This window comes from Sus scrofa, chromosome 17 (assembly GCF_000003025.6).
Source record: "Sus scrofa isolate TJ Tabasco breed Duroc chromosome 17, Sscrofa11.1, whole genome shotgun sequence".
Lineage (NCBI taxonomy): Eukaryota > Metazoa > Chordata > Mammalia > Artiodactyla > Suidae > Sus > Sus scrofa.
The window spans coordinates 41,867,315-41,892,836 of NC_010459.5; the positions used below are offsets into that span (position 1 = coordinate 41,867,315).

General features: G+C 49.8%; 1 protein-coding gene across 1 annotated transcript; it reads left to right on the forward strand.

Moving 5' to 3' along the window:
• Window positions 1,668-24,908, forward strand: FAM83D (family with sequence similarity 83 member D). The gene is made up of 4 exons (XM_021077826.1): window positions 1,668-2,240; window positions 14,593-14,760; window positions 20,310-20,434; window positions 22,918-24,908. The coding sequence occupies exons 1-4, from the start codon at window positions 1,764-1,766 to the stop codon at window positions 23,897-23,899; spliced, it is 1,752 nt and encodes a 583-aa protein (XP_020933485.1). The 5' UTR covers window positions 1,668-1,763; the 3' UTR covers window positions 23,900-24,908.

The following is a 25,522-nucleotide window of genomic DNA, read 5'->3' on the forward strand; positions in this document are numbered from 1 at the left end:
AAAAAGGTACTCTCTTGGACCTTTTTGCACGCTGGCTGCCAGAGCAGGAACACAGAGAAGGCCCTTCACTTGAGCTTGAAAAACTTCACAAACAGGCCGGGGATGGGGAGAGAGGGGAAGGACAGAGGTATCTTCGCAGCAGTGGACACTCATCCGTTTAAAAAGTATATTGGTTTCTAAATGATAATGGTAACTCTCATAAGTATGAAGCACATTACTGTTGTAAACATGTCATCTCTTTTATAACAAGAAAATGGGGCCTGAACATTAGCTTTTGGATTTAGCACCATGGAGCTCATGATGACCTTGACAAGAGGTTTTTGGTTGAACAGTGGAGCTATGAGCCTCATTGGACAGGGTTTAAGAGGGAATGGGAGGAAGACTGGAGAGGGCAACTTGTTTGGGACTTTATGCTATAAAAGTAAGAGAGAAATGGTGAGGCAGCTCGTAGCTGGATGTACGGTCTTCAAGAGAGGGTTTTTTAAGGATGAAAAATATTTCAGCAGGTTTGTCTGCTGATAGGGATGAACCAGTAAAGAAGGGAAATTGATGATCCAGGAAAGACAAGAGAACTAGTGGAGACATACAGGCTGGTAGTAGAGGGATTGGCAGCTAGGGCCAAAGGGGAGGAACTGGTGTTGGGGAGGCTCAGGGACTGTTCATCCCCAGTGACAGAAGTCCCAGTATGTGGGCAGAGATGCAAACAGGTAGGAAGATGTAGTGGGAACACGTGAAACTATCTTCTCTGACTGCTATTATTTTTTCAGTGAAATAGGAAGCAATCTCTAAGAGTGAGAAAGAAAGAGGAAAATGTAGAGCGAAGTAGGGAAACGTGGGCTAGTAGGCAACTTTAAACGCCCACTTGAGAACATGAATATAAGGCACGATCGGTCAGCATGGTTGCATCTCTTTTCCCCAGTACTGTATGGCTGTCTGGATGCAGGTGAAAAGTAGGTGGAGAGTGGAGTTTAACGAGGATTGGGGTTTTGCCAGTCAAAAGACAATGAGGTGAGAGAAGAGAAAGCCATCTGAAGGCATAATCAAAGGCATAATCGATGAACGAATGAATGATTTAAATGTTGGGGATAAAGGCGACCTCTGAGAGCCCGGGAGAAGCGCGGTCAGTGGGTCAGTGTGCCCTGGTGAAAAGTAGTTGGAGAGTGGGGTTTAACCAGGTTCCAGCCTCCTGTCGCAGTGCATACTTCAGATCACCAGGAGCCTTGTAGGGCCTCACTGTGGGGCAGGCGGCAGGGGGCGCTCGAGAATGGCGGGGGGCCGGGCTGTCCAGCTTCACTTCGGACTCCCTGACTGCCTCACAGCCCACGGCAGTACTGCCACTCAGGCCCGGCACTCGCTCTCTAGTTGACCGTGATGAACTCGGCCCTCCGCAGGACCAGAGCAGAAACGCTACCTCGGAGCAGACACGTAGTCCCCAAGATTAAATTTCACTAAGCAACCCAGGAGGAAAAACCTGCACTCGAGACGCGGACCCGTGCCTTTGCAAAGGCGCCGGACGAGGCGGGGCTGCGGGGCGGAGCCGGGCTGCGGGGCGGGGCCTGGCGCAGGGCACCCAATAGCACATCAGGGGCGGGACCGCAGCGGCGTGCGCTGCGTAAGGACTCCGCCGTTACAAGAAGGCAGCCAATGGGAGAGCCGGGGCGGGGCGGGGCGACCAATGGCGCGGGCCGGTTAGATTCAAAGATGCCTATAAAGGAGGCTACACGCCCGCACTAGCCAGAGCTGGATATATTCCGAGCGCTGCCATGGCTTTGCGGGCCGACTGTCTGGACGAGTTACCGGCCGCCTGCCTGTCGCCGAGCGGGCCGCCCAACCTAGCCGAGCTGTACAGCGAGGAGCAGCGCCTGGCGCTCGAGGAGCTGGTGGCAAGCGGCCCCGACGCCTTCACCGCCTTCCTGCGACGCGAGCGCCTCAGCCGCTTCCTGAATCCAGACGAGGTGCGCACCATCCTGCGCTCGGCCGAGCGGCCCGGCGAGGAGGGCGCGGCGGCGGGGGCCGAGGACTCCTTTGGCTCATCGCACGACTGCTCGTCCGGCACCTACTTCCCCGAGCAGTCAGACCTGGAACCGCCGCTGCTGGAGCTCGGCTGGCCCGCCTTCTATCAGGGTGCCTACCGTGGGGCCACGCGCGTCGAGGCGCACTTCCAGCCCCGCGGCGTGGGCGCCGGTGGCCCCTATGGCTGCAAGGACGCGCTGCGCCAGCAGCTCCGCTTGGCGAGAGAGGTGAGCGGCCTGGCCCAGCCCTTCGGGTCGCCTCGGACCCCGGTCGGACAGAACACCCTCCCCAACAGTGGGAAACTGAAGTCTGCTGGGAGCGCGGGCCCGGTGGTCCCGGGGTTCCCGACTTGCCCCACTCTGTATGTATCCCCTCGGATCCCCGATCTCGTGGCAGGGAAGAGTGGAGGGGAGTCTCGGTCCCTAAGACTGCAAATTGTGCCCAAGTTCCAACTGCTAACAGTCACATTCACTGGGCGGAGAGCAGAAATCATTCCAGTTCCAACTCTCAGTTTAAAACCAAACCAGATTGTCCTGGCAGTCAGCCAACACTAGATCCGGCTTTCAGGAGCTTCTTAGGAGAAGCATTACCTAAGAAGTACATAACCTGGGGGAAAATTACTGAGATTGTCCCCAGAGATAACTGTGGGTCATTAGAAATCTATTATCGCTGTTCATTTCCATGTGTCTTGTGTTGTAGAAAGCAGATACATGCAGGAGTGGCCAAGTGAGAGCCCTGACCCTTTCCCTTCTGCTAGCCTGAGAAGTTGCTCCTTCAGCAAACGGGTGGGACAAGGAGTTTGCTTTTCCATAGGCTGGGAAAAAAACAAGCAAAAAAAAAAAAAAAAAAAAAAAAAAAAAAACAAACCCTGGATACCCCTACATTAAGTCATCTCTTCCTAGTAGGTTTTGGTGTAACCAGTATTGTGGTCTAGAGGGAGGTTTTTGGTTCCCTGCCAGCCAGGATGAGCCTGCAGCAGGGCACTGTGTACAGAGGGGTGGGGGAGGAAGAGTGTGGCACACAAGGTGGGAGGGGCAGGTAGGATGTAGCAGCAGCCATCTTCCTTCAGAGTCACGTTCAACTGCCACCTCGCTCGCTGATTGGCAATGCCCAGCTTCTTGGCTGTCTCCATGTGCCAGAGACCCCGCAGGTAAAGCCCCAGGCCACCCTAAGGTAAGGCCTGGTTGGGCTCATACCTGAGTGTGTCTGACTGTGGTTACATAGCATCAAGTAGGTTGAAGATGCCAAACTAAGGACAAGCCCTAACTTACCAGTATTCCCGATACCAGGTGGTGAGGTTGCAGTGGGGATACAGTAGGCTAGTGCTTTGCCTTTGTAGGAATAGGTGTGTGCTCCAGCTTGGCAGTTATCAACCCTGCAGTGCTTTGGGTGTGCCAAGGGTCCTTCTGATTGATGCAACAGACACTTGCTGGTTCAGTGGGAGGATTAAAACCATGGGAAAGGCTACCTTGGGGATGGGTGTGCATTCCCAATGGTCACCTCCAGGGGGAGAACTTGGGCACTTGGAACTTGAGAGTCACGTAATCAATGAGTCTCCCTGAGAGAAAGGAATCCCTCTAGCCTCTTGCCCACATCCAGCTTTTCGTGGTCGGTGGTTGTATAAGGGCACTGGAGCTGAGACCAGATGGAAGTCTGTCCATCAGCTCACGTGCTGGCCTTTGGAGGGGCTCAAGGCTGGTGCTCAGACTTCTTTGTTTGGTAATGCATTTGTTCTTGCTGGTTATAACCTCCTGCCTTGCTCTGTGCCCTCATCCAGCTACAGGCTTATATCTTCAATCGGGAACCTGGGTGATTTTAACTGAGAAAGGTGGTATGTTACCTTTAAATCTGATGAATATTTGCAGGGCCTCTGCCACATGCCAGATGGCTTGCTGTGTGTCAGACACTGTGCCCCAGGGACTGGGGCCAGAGGTGAAGGACATGATCCTTGACTGCACTTGAGAGGTGACAGCCTGCTGGTGGGAAGCAGCGAGGAGGTTGCAATAGGCTGAAGAAAAAAAAGCCTTAGGAGTGGCAGTGACCTTGGACCTGGATCCAAGAGGATGAGTGGGGCGTGCCAGGCCAGAGGACAGGGACTGGCCCAGAAGTGTGAAAGCACCTGGCGCTTTCGGAGGCAGCCAGCTTCCTCAGCTGGAGCAGAGAGGATGTGGGGATGAAGGATCGGAGGAGAGGCTGAAGGGGGAGACTGGGGCCAGACTGTCAAGGGCTTTGGGCTCTACTGGAAGGAGCTATGGGGAGCCATGGAAGGTTTAGAAAAAGGCGAGGAGCATGACCAGATTGGTGTTCTGGAGCAGTAATCCTGGTAGGAGCACAAAGAGGAGGGTCGGGGCGGGGTCAGCCTGGGGTCTAGGACGGTTATAAGGCGGGTCCGTGGGGATGTGCCTATGAGAAGAGGGTCTGTGCAAAGGCAGGGCTGGGGGTTGGGCAGCGGGAGGGTTTCAGGCAGAATTGACGGGACCTGGTCATGCAATGGACTGGAGAGGTAGTGAGGGAGGGGGAGAGGGTAGCCAAGACCCAGGAGAAGACAGTCTAGGAAGAGTTGACAGTTTTTAGCTTGGGCGGGCAGCCATGCTACCAACTTAGAATACAGGAGGAGGACGAGGCGGAGATGAGGTGGGACGTTGAAGTTGAGACGTGCTAAACTTGAGCTCTCAGAGACCATCTCTTTTATTTAGAAGACAAACCCAATGAACTTAATAATGCTTTCTCTGCCAGGCACTGTTCCAAAGAAATCCCAAGGTAGGAGAGGTAGTGATTCTTATCTCCATTTGGCAAGTGATGTACATGAGGCATCAAGAGGTTGCCCGGAGGCCACGCAGCCAGGGAATGATGAAGCCAGGAACTGAACGGAGGCCCAGCATCTCTTAACCACTGTCAGCCCCCAGGCTTTGCCTTGTGCCCTGTGACGATAAGGAGGACGGAGGCTTATGGAGGAGGCAGGAATTAGAGAGCTAATCTGGTGGCTGGTCCAGTGCTGCTGCTCCGGGTAGAGGTGTGTGTTGTGTACACAGGACTGGCTGTGTCACTCGGACCACATCCTTCGAAGTCCAGTACGTATGACAGTGAGGACTGTGAAGGTGCAGGTCTCAGGCTGTTTCTGGATGAGATGAGAAGCCGTTCTGCGCCTGTGTTCAGATGGTGAAAGCCCTCGATGGAGTGATTGAGCGCTTTTAGTGGGTTGTTTCTGTGCTAACCCCTTTACCTGGACTCTCTCACTTAACCCTCCCAAGCCTAAGAGGTGGCTCCAGTTAGGAAGGGGCCAGGCGCAGAGAGGTTAAGTAGCTCGCCCAGGATACAGTTCGAGTGGGACAGATCCGGGCAGGAGCCCAAGTCAGCCTGGCTCCCTGTCTGTGCTCAAGACCACTCACGCTCCACAGGGCCTCCCACCACAGAAGTTCCTGGGGCAGGGACTGAATCTGAGCCACAGCTGTGACCTACGCCATGGCTGCAGCCGTGCCAGATCCTTAACCCACTGCACCAGGCCAGGGATCGAACCTGCGCCTCCGCAGTGACCCAAACCACTGCCCTCGGGTTCTTAACCCACTGTGCCAAAGTGGGAACTCCGATTTGGACTTTTTAATTTCCATGTGGCCTGTGGAAGAAACAGGAAAAATGACCACGAGAGGATCAGATCTGCCCTTCACAGATAGGAGACTAAAGCGGTCAGGGTACAGGCACGAGAAGCCAGGCTCACTTGGTAAACGGCGGTGTCCACTCCTGGCTTTGTGGCCTCAGCGGGTGGTTCTGGGGTAGGTTTCATCCTCGCCCAGGAGGCATGCGCCTGTTTGAGCCATTTAGGCTTGTAGGGCGTCTGGCACGAAATAGTGCTCAGTGGGGACTGCGGAGACCTCTCGGTTGCACCCTTGATCACGGAGCAGGTGAGTCCGCCTGCCTTTCCACTCAGCAAGGACTTGCCCCAGGGTAGCTGTGACCAGGGCTGTGAACCTGCCAGTCCCAACGCTGGCGCAGTTTCTGTGCACCTTTCAGAGCGTGGGTCTGCTGTGTTGAGAGAGGTACAGCATCTAAAAACATGATTTGTGTACAGTGTGGCTTCTGAATACAGGCTGACCTGCTGCTCAGGTGAACTTCATCAAAGCTGGAGGAATACCGTTCTGAGCTTCTTTCCTCCCTCCCTTTGGCCTTTTTGAGAACTGAGATGTTTGCTTTTAGGAGAATTTTGTTTTTGGGGGTTTTTATGACTGCACCTGGGGCATATAGAAGTTTCAGGCTAGGGGTTGAACTGGAGCTGCAACTGCAGGCCTATGTCACAGCCACGTGGGAACTCCAAATACGAGTAGTTCTTTTTTCTTTTTTTCTTTTTTTTCTTTTTTGGCTGCCCTGCATCACATGGAGTTCCTGGGCCAGGGATCAGATTTGAGCTGTAGTTGCGACCTATGCCACAGTGGTAACGCCAAATCCTTAACCCACCGAGCCAGGCTGGGGATCAAACCTGTGTCCCAGTGCTCCGGCGATGTCACTGATCCCACTGAGCCACAGTGAGAACTAGGGGAATGTTGAACTGCACAGGCGTCTCGCCTTACACAGGTCCTCCGGAATCGTTCCCTGTACTACTGTACTTGCTCATGAGTCATTCACGTCTTTGTTTCTGTTACCATGTGAATCCCCCATGCCGTCAGGTGGGAGTGGGGACCTTGCCTGGAAGTGCTGTGGGCCCTCATCTGGCAATGTGCCATTGCCATGGCTCCTGGAATGTTCCTGGCTGCTGGATGGGAACTCACAGGCAAAGCTCTCTCTGCTGGGAGGTCCCCCAAGCCTCCAGCCATCCTTCTTTCCAGCTGCCCCTTCCCTTTGTGCTTTTGTTCCAAGGAGGCACTTTGGCCGTTGCCTTGGGCCTCCTTTTGATAACCTGAGCAGTCGTAAAATCTGTCATTGTGTTGACAAGTGTCCTGCCCGGAGGAGTAGCAGCTGAGGAATCTGTCGGAGGCCCCACCGTGCAGGTGGATGCATCCCAAATAAGGCTCTCAGATCTTGCTTAACGCTCCTCTGAGTTACAGTAGCACCTGTGTGGTGTCTCAGTTCCTGCTCCTGATGCTATTTCAGCCCAGGGCGGGCTTTCTCAACCTCACTACTCTTGACATTTTTGACTCAATCAGTCTTTGTCCTGAGGGGCTGTCCTGTGCACTGTAGAACGCAGATCCCTGGGCGCCACCCAGCTGATGCCAATAGCACTGACCCCCGCTGCGAAATGTCACCAAATTCAAAAATGTCTCCGCCAGAGAGAGGGGTCAGGGGAAGGAGTTATTGCTTTAATGGTTAGAGTTTCTGTTGGGGATGATAAAAAAGGTTTTGGAAGCAGATAATGGTGATGGCTGATGATACTGTGAATGTGATTAATGCCGCTGAATTGTACGCTTAGAAGTTATTAAGATGGCAAATTTATGTTATACGTTATGTATTTTACCATAGTTTTAAAAAATGTCCCCAGACATTGTCACATGCCCTGTGTGAGAGCATAGTTGCCCTTGGTTGAGAACCACTGGCCTAGGAAATTTCACGAATATATGATGTTACTGGAGTTCTCTTGTGCTCAGTGGGTTAAGGATCTGGCATTGCCACCACTGCGGCTCAGGTCGCTGCTGTGGCACAGGTTTGATCCCTGACCTGGGAACTTCCACGTGCTGTATGCACAGCCAAAGAAAGCACCTTACCTACCAGACTAAGTGTGGCTGCTTTTTGTCCCTTCCTTTTAATTCCATGCATCAGATTAAGGATTTCAGAATCTTTTGTCTTTTCATTTCTTTCTTTTTAATTGTGGTAAAATATATGTAATAAAATTTATCCTTTTTTTTTTTTTTTTTTTATGGCTACACCCGAGGCATCTGGAAGTTTCCAGGCTGGGGATCCTACCACGGCTCCATAGTGACCTGAGCCACTGCAGTTGTTTATTTGTTTTTTTGTTTTTGTCTTTTTGCCTTTTCTAGGGCCACTTCCCGCGGCATATGGAGGTTCCCAGGCTAGAGCTGTAGCCGCCGGCCTATGCCAGAGCCACAGCAAGGTGAGATCTGAGCCGCATCTGCAGCCTACACCACAGCTCACAGCAACGCCGGATCTTTAACCCACTGAGCAAGGTCAGGGACCGAACCCGCAACCTCATGGTTCCTAGTCAGATTCATTACCCACTGCGCCATGACAGGAACTCCTGCAGTTGTATTCTTAACCCACTGCACCACAGTGGGAACTCCCCAAATTGACCACCTTTTAAAAGCGTATGATCAGTGGCATTAAGCACATTCATCATTTCCACTGGCAACCACCCCCACCACCCGGGTCCAGAACTTTCTCATCTTCCCAAGAGGAACGTCTGTTCCCTTGAACAATGACTCCCATTCCCTCCTCCTCCCAGCCCCTGGCAACCACCGTTCTATTTTCTCGCTGCCATTTCACTTCTTTAATCTTTTCACCCGCCATCCATCAGGCAGTAGGGAAGCTGCAAGATTATTGTCTGGTTCCTTTATGGATCTAGGATAAGTTCTCCCAGGAAAAAAAAGTAGTAGGCATACTGGCTTTTTAAAAGTCCTAATGCAAATAATAGAACCTCTGGAGGGGAATTTGGCAATATTCAGTAAAATTTTAGTTGTGTTTTCCCGTTGACCTAGCAATTCCACATCTGTGTATGCGTCCCAAAGATACACTGGCCAAAAATATGAATAGGCCTATGCAGTTAGCTATTTATGGCAGCACTGATTATAACAGCAAAAGGCTGGAAAAGCTCAAACGTCCTTCTCTGGCTGGTTGGTGAATAAACGGAACTTTCTGCACAGTGGAGAGCCTGGCAGCTCTGAAAGGGATGAGGACCATTTGTTTTCTGTGATGCAGAGGCTAGAACTGCACTGACCAATGTGGCAGCCATTAGCCTCCTGCGGCTATTTAAATTTATGTGCCTTGAGGGAGTTCCGATTGTGGCTCGGCAGTTAGCAAACCCAACTAGCACCCATGAGGTCGCAGGTTCGATCCCTGGCCTCGCCCAGTGGGTTAAGGATCTGGCGTTGCTGCGACTGTGGTGTAGCCGGCAGCTACAGCTGCTATGGGACCCCTAACCTGGGAACCTCCATACGCCATGGGAGCAGCCCTAAAAAGACCAAAAAAAAAATAAAATAAAATAAAAATAAATTTATGTGACTTCAAATTTAATAAAATAATTCAGTTCCTCTATTGCACTAGTCATCTTTCACGTATTTAGTTGCTGCTTGTGGCCAGTGGCTGCTGTGTGGGACAGTACAGATATGGGCCATTTCCATCCTCTCAGAAGGTTCTGTTGGTCAGCACTCGCCTAGAACAACAGGCAGCATGTGCTACCTTTTGTCTGCAGGGGATATGAACATAGATACATATATGTAATTATAGGAGCTCGTATATGCACACACATATACATACTTATTTAGTAATATAAATGAGTGTGAATATACGTATGTTCTTGTTATGGCTGTTAAATATGGGAGAATAAACCAAAACCTAGGTGAAGTTATTATCTCAGTGGGGAGGGCAGAAGGGAAGGGGCAGAGATGGGAACCTAGGTGTTTCTTTTTTCTTTTTTCTTTGTTTTTTTTTTAAGCAAGAAGGCCTCCAGAAGAGGCAGGAGCCCCTGGGGAAGTGGAGGAAGTGGAGCTGGGTGTCCTGTGGTCATTGTGAGGAGTTCAGGGGACAGGCTCTTGTTGCCCCCCCCGCCCCCAGGCTGACGCATCTGCAAGTGCGCAGACCTCGGGTGGAATTCCAAGCATCTTGCGCACACATCCTTGCTTTGTGACGGTGGGTGGGACGGTAGAGAAACTGAGGTGCAGTGAGAAGGGGTGAGTGATGGGAGCCTGGGGCAGAGGAAGCGCTGGAATAGAGAGCAGGAGCGACCCACCCTGAGTGGCCCCTCTAGGCAGCTCATGTGCCTGGTCAGAGCCCCACCCGCCCGTCCAGTTTATGTGAGTCAGACAGCAGAGCTCGAAGGGGCCCCTTTTGAGGATGCTAAGGTCAGGTAGCATGACTGGTCCAGAGACGGTGGCAGAATTAGGACCGAGAATATGATTCGCTGCCCTGTGAGGGTTTTCCTCTTGACTGAAGCCACTGCAAACACTACGAGGTGGGTAGGCTTATTGGCATGTTGTAGAAGCCAGCAGAATGGAAGTAACTTGCCAGAGGGTGTGGCGCTCGGAAGTGAAGGAGCCAGTGTCCACGTCCAGGTCTAACGCTGCAGCCTTTTCGCAGGGCATCTGTGCCTCCCAGGGTTTCCTGGTTCAGTCCAGTTGGAGTTGGTCCGCAAGACCGCCTGCAGAAGGAAGCCCCTGCTGTCCTGGGGCACAGCTCATTCCCCAGCATTCATTCCGCGAGTTGTGTTCTTGGCGATCATCCTTGGTGGTGGGCTCGATCTTATATACTTTATAGACTACTTTACTGAGCCTTTCAGGGTCTATTCCAAGCTCTCAGTCATCTGAAGGCTGAACAGTGGATTTGTTTAGGATGATGTTCAAGCTAACGCTTTTTAATAGGTAGCTCTAGGATTGCCCAGACCAAGCTGAAATTCTCCCTCCTGCATTTTCTTAAGTGTGTCACCTTGAACAAATCAGCGAACCTCTGCATGCCTTTTCTCATAAGTAAATCAGAGGTGACAGTTAATAGGGTTTTCAGATCTCTAGGTATCTCTTTAGAGCTTTTGGCAAATGGAAGAGATTCCAGTTCTCTGCGAAAAGTAACATAAACGGGTCTGGGCAGAATACCCTGGAGACTGCTACCTGTAACCACGTGGTCCTGTGGTATAAACCATGGGGGGAATAGTTGGAGTGACAGGGAAGTAAAGCTTGAGGTTTTGTCATCTGTGATGATGACGTGGGCCTTGGCACAGGCGTGGCTGCTCTAGATGTGGCTGGAGAAGAGCGGGAATGATGTGGGGACTGGGTGGCAGACCAGCCATCCAGGCTCTGACAGCTTGGTGTTTCCACTTTACAAGTCATGTTAGGACCAACATGTGTTGAATTGCAGATGGGCTTTGACCCTGGAAGAGACTCAAAAGCCACCACCTGCAGAGCTTTCCAGCCCTTAGAGAGTGGGCAGGCTCTTTGTAGCATAGGCTGGGACAAGGCAGCGCCCACTGTGACTGTGTGGGCACTTGATGGGCATGGGATCAAGCCATATGAGCCACGTCTGCACCCCACACCACAGCTCACGGCAACGCCGGATCCTTAACCCACTGAGCGAGACCAGGGACTGAACTCACATCCTCATGGATGCTAGTCGGGTTCATTACCGCTGAGCCACAACAGGAATTCCTGTCGAATTCTTTATAGCCACCTTTCTGCCTAGAACAGGGTTCAGCCCACAGTAGACTCTGAAGAGGGGCTGGCTGCGTAACCGAACGCGTATTTCATGTTGGAGCTCAGCCCTTTCCATGCTTTGTCTCATTTAATCCTCACAGCAGCTCTTTGACACAGGCGCTAGATGTTACTATCCATATCTTCCAGAGGGGGCACCTGAGGCTCAGAGAGCTTAAGCAACTTGCCCAAGGTCACACAGCTAGTAAGCTGCAGAGCTGGGATCTGTGCCCAGGCCTTTCTGCCTTTTAACCACTAAGTTACACGACCTGAATTACTAGTTAGACCCATCTCCAAATAGGATGTATAGTAATGCATCAGAGGATATCAATTTCTGAAGCTGCCACCCATTTAGAAAGAGCACTTCTTATTTTCTAAATCACTCCTTCCAGCGGGTGTTAGCCGTATCCTTTGCCAAGAATAGCTTCACAGCTGGGGCTTCAGCACCACGGGGGCGGGGAGGGGAGAGGCAGCCAGAGAGATAAATTGTTCTTCGCAAGTTCCTTCACAGCAGTGACTCTCTGGGAGCTGGCATTTCAAGGTCCCTCCTCCTGGTAGATGAGACTCTGGAGTGTTAGCGGAAGAAGCAAAACGGGCTCTCTGTCTATACGTTTCTTTGACACCCAGATACTTAAAGGGAATTGTCCTGAGCCCTCTGGAGCTACACAGTTGAATCAATCCCCTTCAAGGGCCTCTGCTTCCACAGAGGAGGTGAGATCTGTATATAAATCACCTTAACGTTCAGAAAAGGAGTTAATGGGTTTCAAAGAGACTCATGTTGGGTTGTTGGGCTTTGTGGGGGTTTTTTTTGTTGTTGTTGTTGTTTTTTTGTTTGTTTGGTTTTTTTTTTGGCCTTTCTATGGTTGAACCTGTGGCATATGGAAGTTCCCAGGCTAGGGGTCGAATCAGAGCTACAGCTGCCAGCCTACACCACAGCCACAACAACATGGTCCAAACCGCGTCTGCGACCTACCACAGCTTGCGGCAACTCTGGATCCTTAACCCACTAATCGAGGCCAGGGATCGAACCCAGCCATATCCTCATGGATACTAGTCAGATTCTTAGCCCGCTGAGCCACAACAGGAACTCCAAGACTCATGTCATTACTATGAGGTTAGGAGGAGGGAGGAACCTTGCAGCTCCAGCCTGCAAAAGAGCTCTAAACCTTAGCATCAGGGAGCAGTTTCCTAAGGTGACACCCCCGGCTCTGACCCCACACAGGGGCTTGTCCTACACAGCCCGGCCAGGGTTAGCTGACAGCCATGCTTTCAGACCTGCGGAGGATGTGATGAGAGGGTTTGCTGCTGGAGCTGCCTCTCTTATCAGGAAACCCGGGAGCTGGCACACGTCTCCCTGTGCTGAATTGTCAGGACGGCTGGAACTCTGGACTGGTCCAATCAGTGAACACATACTGGAGGGGTCTCGTGCACTCACTGCAAACCTAGTTTGCAGACTTTCAGAGCAGCTGTAACTTGCCCAAGCCCCCATGGCTGAAGCAGCCCTTAGCTGTGGTCTGTGCTGAACGGGGAAAATTGACCAGGAGACACACACAGAGCCAGGTGGCTGGAGAGAAGAAAGGACTGATCCACGCCCGGGGCATATTTCCATGTTCCTGTTGTCGACTTGCGCTGCAGGCAGATCCCCGAGGCCTTCAGAGACCATCTTTTACAGGGAGAGGCTGGTGCTCTGGAAGCCATTTGATTAGATCCTGATTGCTGGAGGGGTCGACATCACGAAAGTGGGCTGTCCAGCAACGGAGGCAGGAGTTGGGAGCATCAGCTTGCCCAGTTTGATCAGTTTCAAGCCCTCAGTTGGTGGCGGAGAGGCGGCCCTTTCTAGATCATAACAGAAAGTCGTATTATCCAAAATCCGACACCTAGAAAGGGGGCTCGGAAAGGCTAAGGTTTTACATATCTGTTTTATGGACAGCATGCTGCATGTCTATGAGGGTAGCGGGTTAGCCACAGGACCTAGGTAGCCTGCTGGTCTGAGCCAAGCATGAGATGAGAGGGCTTTCATAAAGGAAGAGCGTTGAATGGAACAGGTTTGTATATGTCCAGGTAGTGGGTGAATCCATGGTTTTAGATTTTTTTTTTTTTTGGTCTTTTTTCTTTTTAGGGCCGTTCCTGGGGCATATGGAGGTTCCCAGGCTAGGGGTCTTATAGGAGCTATAGCTGCCGGCCTACACCACAGCCACAGCAACGCCACATCCGAGCTGTGTCTGCCACCTATACCACAGCTCATGGTGACACCAGATCCTTAACCCGCTGAGAGGGGCTAGGGGTTGAACCTGCAACCTCACGGTTCCTAGTCGGATTTGTTTCCACTGCGCCATGATGGCAACGCCGAGAAATTTTTTTTTTATAATGATTTTTATTTTTTCCATTATAGCTGGTTTACAAGGTTCTATCAATTTTCTACTGTACAGCAAGGTGACTCAGTCACACATACATGTATACATTCTTTTGCTCACAGTATCCTGCTCCATCATAAGTGACTAGATATAGTTCCCAGTGTTATACAGCAGGATCTCATTGCTTATCCTTTCTAAAGGCAATAGTTTGCATTTATTAACCCCAAATTCCCAGTCCATCCCACTCCCTCCCCCTCCCCCTTGGCAACCACGAGTCTGTTCTCTAAATCCATGATTTTCTTTTCTGTGAAAAGTTTCATTTGTGCCATGTATTTGGTTCCAGATATAAGTAATAGCTGGTTTTGAGAAATCTGCAGTGTAGGGCAGAGTGACTGGAGGCCAGTTGGGAGGGTTAGCTGAGTCAAGTCAATATTTGTAGGATGGGCGTTCTCACTGTGGTTCAGCAGGTGAAGGACCCAACGTTGTCTCTGTTGTAAAGATGCAGTTTTGATCCCTGGCCTTGCTCAGTGGGTTAAGGATCTGGCGTTGCTGCAAGCTGTGATAGAACTCGGATCTGGTGTTGCTGTGGCTGTCGTGTAGGTCGGCAGCTACAGCTCTGATTCAGACCCTGGCCCAGGAACTTCCATATGCCGTGGATGTGGCCCTAAGAAGGAAAAGATGTGTAGGATAGTGGCCTGAGTGTTGTTGGAAATGGACAGGAGTCCATGGTGAGGGGAAAACGGATCCTGCACAAGGACAAGGAAGGCAGGCTAATGGAGGATGAGGATCCATTCCCAGCTCTGAGACGGGGTCCAGAGTCCGCACAGCAAGCTGTGAGGTGGTGTCCTCGTGGGCTGACAGCTGGCTCTTCCCTCTGCCTCCTGCCCTAGGTGATTGCAGTGGTGATGGATGTTTTCACCGACATCGACATCTTCCGAGACCTGCAGGAGATCTCTCGGAAACAGGGAGTTGCTGTCTACATCCTTCTGGACCAGGCTCTGCTCTCTCAGTTTTTGGATATGTGCATGGATCTGAAGGTTCATCCTGAGCAGGAAAAGGTTCGTGTTACACTGTCTCTGGCTTCACCACAATCAACCAATAATGACTGAGCATCCCTGACCTGCACGGCCGTTGGCGGTGGCTCCCCATTGCAAGGGAGGGACCTGGGGCCGTGAGCAAAGTCGTTGGTCTGAAGTCTCACAGCAAGGAGGGGACCGAGTCAGGTTCAGACCTTAGCCTCTCCCTCACGCCTCGCTGCCTCTTAATGGGGAGCTTGTCTGTTGATGGCAAGAGGCTGCCTTGGAAGCTGCTGCTTTTGACCACAGCACTCCTGGTCGATTCCAATTTTAATCGTAACGACCACCGTTTATGGAGTCCTGCTTTGTCCTTGGCACGGTCCTTGGCTCTTGACAATGTCATGCAACTTGATCCTCAGAGCAGCCCGGTCAGATCAGTGCCATTATCCCCGTGTTTCAGATCGGGAGGTGGTGACACTGAGAACTGAGTGTCAGCCACGAGAAAGCAGTGGGATGGGGTTTCTCCATCTGTCAACCTGCCTCCAGCCCAGTGTTCTTAATCACTGTCACAGGCTGCCTCTCATTTCTCATTATTATAAAATTAGACTTTTGATGTCCTTTGCTCTGAACATGAAAGTAATTTGAGCTTAAGAATTTAAGCGTGAGGTTATATAACTTCGCTAGCTTGTTCTCTTCAGTCGAAAGAGGCAAGAAAAATATCATTTGTTACCCCCTTCACTTTTTTTTTCTTTTGGCTGTGGCAGGTAGCCGCTTGATGTGGGATTTCGATGCCCAGACCAGAGATTGAACCCAGGCTGCAGCAGTGCAAGCCCCAAGTCCTCACCCTTAGACCACCAGGGAACTCCCCACCATTGCCTCTTTAAAAATGAGTTCAGCAACTTAAAGAGCTTTGGAACTTAATTCACCAACTTGTTCCATCACCTTAGTTGATCAACTTTGTCACCTATGTGAGCACCTCCTCTGAGCCACTCCCTGTCCCAGGTACCAGAAATAAAGCTGTGAGCTAAGTGAGCAAAGACGTTGGGCTTTGGTACCATCGATTACTGCACAGGGGACGTGGACTTACCGCCTTGTTATTATCAAGCAATTTGCTTTACGAAATTTGGGCTGTCGAGCTTTTCCCACAGAGCTCTTGGTGGTTGCTGTCCTTAATGAGGAAGCTGAGGATGGGGTTTAGGGAGGTAGCTACTAACTTGTCAACAGTGCTACAAAGCAAATTCACAGCGGAGGTGGGATTGGAACTCAGAGCCCAAATGAAACTGCCAGCCACGTGACCCAACAGTCAGTCAAAAAAGTGAGATCGAGGAGTTCCCGCATGGCTCAGTGGTTAACAAATCCGAATAGGAACCATAAGGTTGTGGGTTTGGTCCCTGGCCTCGCTCAGTGGGTTAAGGATCCGGCGTGGCCGTGAGCTGTGGTGTAGGTCACAGATGCAGCTCGGATCCCACGTTGCTGTGGCTCTGGTGTAGGCTGGCAGCTACAGCTCCGATTGGACCCCTAGCCTGGGAACCTCCATATGCCGCAGGTGTGGCCCTAGAAAAGACCAAAAAGAAAAAAAGGTGAGATCAAGTGGACGCAAGGAAAACACAGGTTGGGCTTGGAAAAGTGCATCGTCATCTAGCCACATGATCAGTCCCTGCCTGCTCTGCTATAGGGCCTGGTGAGGAAATTGAAGGTGTCAATGTTTAATTGCAAGGTGCTCTTGCTGTAATTGAGGCTGAGTGTTAGCAGCAGGAAATCACAGAGGAGTCTGGCCACCAGTGATTGGCTCTGATTCATCCACTCAGCAGAAATCTGGGAGGATTTGCTGACTCAGTTGCTGACTGTCGGTTGCTGCCTTCATGGGTGTCCGGATAGTCTGGGAAGGGTCAAGAGGAGGGCTGCACCTTGGGCCTCGCCCACGTTCTTAACTTCTTCCTCGAGAAGCACCATCTTCCCCAGGCTTCTCTCAGGAAGGCCCGTCTGTGCTGGTGGGTCTGCACCCTCCCCTAGGGGGAGACTTCTTTGCTCTGGTGCTGTGCCTGCTCCAGAATGTTGGGTGTCCTCAGGAGCTTGGTCACACATTTGTGTGCAGGCGCTCAAAAGTGCTTTGGCCACAATCACAGAGGCTGCACAGCATTAGATAAGCACCCAGGGGAAAGATGCACTAAACCACACTGACAACTGCCCATAATGATGTTCTTTATGCTTATTCTTATGCTCTTTTTTTCTTTTCTTTTCTTTTCTTTTTTTTTTTTTTGTCTATTTAGGGCTACACCTATGGCATATGGAAGTTCCTAGGCTAGGGGTGGAGTCAGAGCTGCAGCTGCCTACACCACAGCCACAGAAATGCCAGATCTGAGCCGCATCTGTGATCTATGCTGCTGCTCATGGCAATGCTGGATCCTTAACCCACTGAGCCAGCCCAGGGATCAAACCCGCATCCTCATGGATACTAGGGTTTGTTACCATTAAGCCACAATGGGAACTCCTGCTCTTTTTTTCTAAATTGACATGTAGTCGATTTATAATGCACTAATTTCTGCTGTACAGTAACGTGTTTCACTTATACATAGATATACTTTTTAAAAATATTCTTTTCCATTATGGTTTATCATAGTTCCTTGTGTGTAGAACCTTGTTGTTTTTTATGCTTGTTATTTTTATGTTGATCCTTTGAGGTTCTGCTCAGGAATCACCCAGGAAGCCTTTCTCTCCCAGCTCCATGTGCACTGCTATGGAAGTTTCTGGATTGTTTAAAAAATTAATTTTCATTTTGAAATAATTTGGTTTATAAAGGAGTTACAAAAAAATAATATAAGGCATCCCTGAATATCCTTTGCCCAAATTCTCTAAATGTAACATCCTACAAACTTCAGTACAAATTTCAAAATCAGAAAACTTGATGTAATACTATAGACCTAATTTTTTTTTTTTTTTTGCTTTTTTTAGGGCCACACCCATGGCATATGAAGGTTCCCAGGCTAGGGGTCGAATCAGACCTACAGCTTCGAGCCTAGGCCACAGCCACAGCAATTCAGGATCCGAGCCATATCTGCGATCTACACCATACACAGCCCACAGCAACACCAGATCCTTAACACACTGAGCAAGGCCAGGGATCGAACCCTCAACCTCATGGTTCCTAGTTGGCTTCGTTTCCACTACGCCACAGCGGGAACTACCAGACCTAATAAATTTCACTAATCATTCCACAAATAGCCTTTTTGCCTTGTCCAGGATCCAATCAGAAATCATATATTATATTTAGTTGTCATTTCTCCTTAGATTCCTCTCCTCTGGAACTCTTGCTCTCTCTGTCTTTGTCTTTTAGGGTCTTGTTGCTTTTGAAGACTGTTAGCCAGCATTCTGTAGAATTTGGTTTGTCTGATATTTCCTCATGGTTAAATTCACATTAGGCATTTTGGTAAGAATTCTGCAGAAAAGATGTTATGTTATGCTACAGTTTTTTTGTTTTGTCTTTTGCTTTTATTTTGAAATAGTGATAGATTCATAGAAGTGGCAAAGATAGCGCCAGAGGTTTCCTTCACCCGTTTCCTTCATCCATGTATCCTTCACCCGGTTTCTCCCAATAGTTACACCTTATATAACTTACACCACAATAGCAAAACTAGGAAATTGACATGGAACTTTTTTTTTTTTTTTGGCTGCTCCGTGCATATGGAGTTCCCGGGCCAGGAATCAGATCTAAGCCTCAGTTGCAGCCCAAGGCACAGCTGTAGCAACGCTGGATCCCTAACCCACTGTCCCGAGCCGGGGATCAAACCTGCATCCCCGTGCTCCCAAGACACCACCAATCCCATTGCACCATAGCCGGAACTCCTGATATGGGACCTTTTGAATTGGGCTTTTTTCACTCGCATTACGCCCTTGAGATTCAGGCCCTTGAGAACTGTCCAAATTGTTGTGTATATCAGTAGTTCCTTTTTCTTGCTGAATAGAGTCGTATGGTATGGTTGAGCGCTTGTTGTTTAACCATCCAGCCACTGAAGGACATTAGGGTATTTTCCAGTTCTTTACTATTATGAATAAAGTTGCTGTGAATATATTTGTACACATGTTTTTGTGTAGATACAGATTTTTGCTTCTTCAGATGGTGTTATGTCTTGCTACAGTTTTGAAATTACCTTCCTCTCTCCTAGTCCTTGAAGATAAGGAGCAGGCCTTAGATCTCTGTTGTCTTAATGCCCTGGTAGGGGCATTTCTTTGTGGAATGAATGAGAGAATTGAACAAAAATCTTAAACATTTCATTGAAGAGTGCTAAAGATACACAAGTACTGATCTGCTCCAAAGAATGCAGATTGGCTTAGTATTTTGCATACCATTGTGTATACATTTATGTGCATCATTTTGCAAGGATAATGATGCAGACACCTGCAATAGATGGCCCCGGTGCATTACCAGGGCACCTTTTTGGTAAATATGTCTTTGTGGGAGAAGGGACATTGCTCATTACGCCACGTGTGTCGAGTGTTTCCGCCTCAAGTTCCTGTGAGAGATGGCCGTTCTCTGTGCCTGTTCTCCGTGCCCATGGCGGTGGGGGTGTAACTGTGGACGGACTGCCATTCATGAGCAAAGCTCTCAAGCCAAAGAGGAGGAGAAAAATCACCTTAGTTTCCTTATGCCTTTGTCAAAACGGTATCTATTTGGATGCTTTTTATCTGCCACATTTTGTTTCAAAGTCATTTCTTGGGTTCTGTTGCTCCGTGCCTCCAAAAAAGTACGTCTTGGAGTTCCCATTGTGGCTCCGTGGTTGACAAACCCTGCTCGTTTCCCTGAGGATGTGGGTTCAGTCCCCAGCCTTGCTCAGTGGGTTAAGGATCCAGCGTTGGCTGTGAGCTGTGGTGTAGCTCACAGACGAGGCTCAGATCCCGCTTGCTATGGCTGTAGGATAGGCTGGCGGCTGCAACTCCGATTCACCCCCTAGTCTGGGAACTTCCATATGGCACGACTGTGGCCCTAAAAAGCAAAGAAAAAAAAAAGTGAGTCTTCTTTTAGAGCACATGTCCACATGAACGGAGTGTCTCAAAAATAAATATAAGGAGGAGGTCCCTGGTGGCCTAGTGGTTAAGGATTCAGCATTGTCACTGGCTCAAGTTTGATCCATGGCCCAGGAACTTTCACCTGCCACGGGCACCGCCAAAAAAATAATAACAATAAGGAGAAGTTCCCGTCGTGGCTCAGCGGAAGTGAGTCTATGAGGATGCAGGTTCGATCCCTGCCCTTGTTCAGTGGGTTAAGGATCTGGCATTGCCATGAGCTGTGGTGTAGGTTGCAGATGTGGCTTGGATCCCGAGTTGCTGTGGCTGTGGTGTAGGCCAATAAATGAATAAATAGATAGATGAATAAATAAATAAAAGGGCACTTGAGAAGATGGACTAAATGTGAGGTAGCATTACTTGAGTCCTGAGAATCATCTGGCTCCCATACTGTGGGTGTTGTTGCCAAATGGTGACCATGAGCTGCTCACCTGCCAGTGAGCACCTCACCTTTGGAAATGGCAAACTAAGCCCTCTATCATTTGCTCCCTGGTTGCTCATTTCTTTTTCTCCTCCTCCCCTGCCAACAGCTGATGACAGTTCGGACGATTACAGGAAATATTTACTACGCAAGATCAGGAACTAAAATTATTGGGAAGGTTCATGAAAAGTTCACACTGATTGATGGCATCCGTGTGGCCACAGGCTCCTACAGGTAAGTCTCCGACTGGTCCATGTGTATTAATCTAAACTTTTTAGATGAAACATGCTATAGGAAGGTAAAAGCTGCTTTTCCTTCTCAATGTGAACCCCCCCACCTTTTTTTTTTTTTTTTAGAGCCACACCTGCATGCACCATAAGGAGGTTCCCAGGCTAGGTGTCGAATCAGAGCTGCAGCTGCCAGCCTACGCCACAGCCATGGCACATGGAATCCGAGCCCTGACTGCGACCCACACCACAGCTCACGGCAACTCCAGATCCTTAACCCACTGAGCAAGGCCAGGGATCAAACCCTCATCCTCATGGATACCAGTCAGGTTCTTAACCTGCTGAGCCACGACGGGAACTCCTCCGTGTGAGCCTTTATTCCACCATGTGTGTATCCGTGTGTGTGAGTAGGTCAATCAAAGCCTCCTCCTCTGGGAAGTAGTCAGGGCAGGGTCACCTCTCTTGCCCCCTGGTCTCCAAGACTAAAGTGCCCAGGTTAAAACTAGCCTAAAGCCCCGACGGTTTATAATCTGCTGTTGGATAGGTGTCTTGTTTACATGATCTCACTGAGAATTTTCAGAAGGATCTTTAGGAGTTCCCTTTGTGGCTCAGTGGGTTAAGGACCCAACATACTCTCCACGAGGATGTGAGTTCAATCTCTGGTATCCGTCGCTCAGTGGGTTAAAGATCCGGCATTGCCGCAAGCTGCAGTGTAGGTCGCAGGTGGAGCTCAGATCCTGTGTTGTAATGGCTGTGGCCTAGGTCCCAGATGCAGCTCTGATTCGGCTCCTAGCCCGGGAACTTTCATATGCCCGCAGGTGGGGCCATAAAAAGAGAATACACACAGGCACCCCACACACAAAATAATCTTTCTTCTCAGACTCTGAAGGCAGTTGTCAAGGTGCATTTGCATCAGCCCAGGTTCTTGGTTGCAAAAGACAGAATTACTACTGTGTTTTATGATATCTTATGTAAAATACCCTCCGCTTCATACAAATTTCTGTTATCAGTGAGGTGACTGCAAATGTAGGATGCTAACTCAAACTACTTTATGCAAAAATGGAACTTATTGGCTCACATAACTTGAAAGTGTAGAAAGGTACAGTTGGTTTTCAGCTCCCCTTGACCTCGAGGCCATGCATTTATTAGAACACTGTCTTCTGGCTCTGCTTCTCTCAAATTGATCTTTATTCTCAGTCAGGCTCTCCATTTGCAGGCAGAGATCCAGCTTAGTCACATGGCCTTTAGTAACTATCTCCCAAAGAGACTTTCTTTCTCTCTGCACTGGTATCAGTCCTTGAAAAATTACTTGGCTCTCATTGGCATTCCCATTGTGGTTCAGTGGTGACAAACCCGACTAGTATCCATGAGGACCCAGGTTTGATCCCTGGCCTTGCTCAGTGGGTAAAGGATTTGGCGTTGCTGTGAGCTGTGGTGTAGGTGGCAGACACGGCTCGGATCCCATGTTGCTGTGGCTCTGGTGTAGGCCAGCTACAGCTCTGATTAGACCCCTAGCCTGGGAACCTCCATATGCCGTGGGTGTGGCCCTCAAAAAAAAAGTAAAATTCCTTGGCTCTCATTGGCTCTCCTTGGCCTGCCCTGAGTGGATCCCTGCATCCTAGGGGATAGGATTCTCTGGCCAGCCTGGGTCACCTGCCCACCACCACTGTGATTGGAGAGGGGGCAGAAAGGAAAGCTTTCTGTGCAGGGGTGGTGGGGTTAGAATGACAGTCCTGTCCCCCTTTGTGAAAATGGCAGCATAGCGGAAGAGAGCAAGGAGCTCTGCCTTTGTGGTTCTTAGGGACAGCGGCCTAGTCTAGGCCCTGTCACTGCTTCCAACTGTGATGTCACTAGGCAGCTTCCTCACTTCTCACATAGGGCACTGGCCTAAATGCTTTAGGAGTCCTTTCCAGTTTTTAACAACTGGAATTGTGAATTTTAGCCTGGTAAACAGTGGCCTTTTTTAAAAAACGTTCTTAATTTTTGGCCAGACCCATGGCATTAAGTTCCCAGGTCAGGGATCAGACCTACGCTACAGCAGTGACAATGCCAGATCCTTAACCCACTGAGCCACCGGGGAACTCCAACAGGGGCCTTTTCGTTTTGCTTTTTAGGGCTGCACCTGCAGCATGTGGAGGTTCCCAGGCTAGGGGTCTAATCAGAGCTGCAGCTGCCGGCCTACGCCAGAGCCACAGCAACGCCAGATCCCTAACCCACTGAGTGAGGCCAGGGATTGAACTCGCAACCTTATGCTTCCTTGTCGGATTCATTTCCGCTGTGCCACAACGGGAACTCCAGCCTTTTTATTTTATGTTAACACGTACCTATGTTATATTCTGTGTCTGGACTAGTTGAATACACACTAAATGATAGGTGTGCTGTCACCAGAGTTGCGACTGGGTTGTCCAGGCTTTGTATTCAGGTTGACAAGAAGTAAACAAAGATTCCTCATCCTTACCAGCTTCTGTTTGTTTGTTTTTATTCCTTAAGTTTCACCTGGACAGATGGCAAATTAAACAGCAGCAACTTGGTCATTCTGTCTGGCCAAGTGGTCGAACACTTTGACCTGGAGTTCCGGATCCTGTACGCACAGTCAGAGCCCATCAGCGCCAAACTCCTGTCCAACTTCCAGATCAGTGGCAAGTTTGACCACCTCATTGACCAGAAAACACCGTCCAAGGAGCTCACGCTGGGCAACCTGCTGCGGCTGCGGCTGGCCAGGCTCTCGAGCACCCCCAGGAAGGCCGAGCCGGGGTGCAAGGAGGACCGGGCAGAGGCCAGGCGCGGGGACGCCGAGTCCTCCACCATCAGTGAGGACGACTACTTCAGCAGCCACAGGGACAGGCCAGACAGCAGGAGGGCGACCGATGCCGCCACGCAGACGGAGCCAGGCGAGGGGACGCCAGCAGTGAGCACGAGTGACACGGGCACCCAAGCCAGCGCAGCCACAGCTTGTGCTGGCACCCAGACCACGGTTGGCACCAGGGTGGCGAGCTCCCAAACTGCGGTCCGGTCCACGTCGGCCACGACCCAGACCGACACGGAGGAGGGTGGCCTCTTCTCGCAGGGAGTCCCGTCCAAAGAAGGGTCGCCGGTGTCGAAGATGTCTGTGTCGGGGTCCTCCAGCTCGCGGTCTTCCTCCTCCTCTCTGTCGTCCCAAGGCTCCGTGGGCAGCTCCGGCAGCCCCCCGGCTTCCCTCAGAGCCACGGACCTCGTCACGCCGGGACACCCCAAGTACTGGAGCACCCCCCACTTGGATCTGTGCTTCAGAGACTCGTTCAGAAACTTAAACAAAGAGCGGCAGTTCCACTTGGCTGGGATCAGGTCCCGACTCAACCACATGCTGGCCATGCTTTCAAGGAGAACCTTCCTCACGGAAAACTACCTCAGTTTTAATTCTGGGACTTTCATCCGAGCCTCCGCTAACCTGGTGGCCGTGAGAGATATCACACTTTATCCCTCCCATCAGTGACGGCCCTGTGCCTTCGGAGCTGCCGCCGTCACCCAGGCTCGCCCTGGACACTGTCAGAGCAAGGATGCTTAGCGGCATCTCTCCTGTCCTAATTGCCTTTCTTTTACCCTGATTTTCTTTGAATGCTCTTAGTTTATGTGCTTTATCTTTATTTTGTTCTTAGCATGCATAAGCCAGGTACTGGTTTTGTGGGTGAAACACTATGGATACAGGTTTTTTTGTTTGTTTGCTTGCTTTTTTTCTTTTTTTTGCCATGCCTGCAGCAAGTGGAAGTTCCTGGGCCAGGGACTGAACCCATGCCACAGCAGCCACCCAAAAGATGGCAGTGACAATGCTGGATCATTAACCACTAGGCCACCAGGGCACACCCATCCCGATTTTCTTTGAATTCTATGAACTGCACGTTATTTTATGTGCTTTATTTTTATTTTATCATGTGTAAGCCAGGTATTGGTTTTATGGTTTAAACACTAATGGGTACCGTTTCTTTGCACAATTTGAATCTTGATATCTCTTCAAGAGAATGTTTTAGGGTTCTCAGGTAATTCAGGTAAGAGATAAAATATGCATTGCATTTTTCTAGATTTTTGTGCACTCCTGCATTAGAGGTTTGAATCATTAATTTTCATGATCAAAATCCTGTTTAGAAAAAAACCGAAAACTCTATTTCTTTATTATTATTTTTATTTTTAGGGCTGCACTTGTGGCACATGGAAGTTCCCAGGGTAGGGGTCAAATTGGAGCTATAGCTGCCAGCCTACACCACAGCCATAGCAAGGCCAGCTCCCAGCTGCATCTGTGAGCTACTCCATGGCTCACAGCAATGCCAGATCCTTAACCCCCTGAGCAAGGCCAGGATTGAACCTGCATCCTCATGGATACCAGTCAGGTTCGTGACCACTGAGCCACAATGGGAACTCCAAAACTCTGTTTCTTAATTATCTGTCTCTTCTTTAGAATATCTGTGTTCTTAGCATTTAGTTCTTAAATAAAGAACTCTTGTTTGGTGGTTGCTGTGTCCTTTATTTTTCTCTCTCTCTGCCACTTTTCTGGGTTTTTGTTGTTGTTGTTGTTTGTTTGTTTTGCTTTTTTTTAGGGCTGCACCTGAGGCATATGGAAGTTCCCAGGCTAAGGGTCGAACTGGAGCTACAACTGCCTGCCTACACCACAGCCACAGCAATGTAGGATCCAAACCATGTCTGTGACCTACACCACAGCTCAGCAACACCAGATCCTTAACCCACCTGAGTGAGGCCTGGGATCGAACCCGAGTTCCCATGGATACTAATTGGATTCATGTCCACTGAGCCACAACGGGAACTCCTGGCACTTTTCTGTTTAACTCTAAGAGTGTCACAAGTAAATGCACCTAATACCTATTTATGCAGTTTTTTTTTTTTTTTTTTTAAACAGTGTTGGGATGGAGGAGTAGAGAATCCAAATTATAAAAGATAAATATCCACTTAGAAGGTAACATAAAAAAAAGTGACACGGAGCAAGTGTCAGAGTCCTACTTTCCTTAGCAATGTAAATATTGATGTCACTAGCTCTATAGTTTTTGGTTTTGTTTTTTAAATTTTTTATGGCCACACTCACAGTGTATGGAAGTTCCCTGCCCAGGGA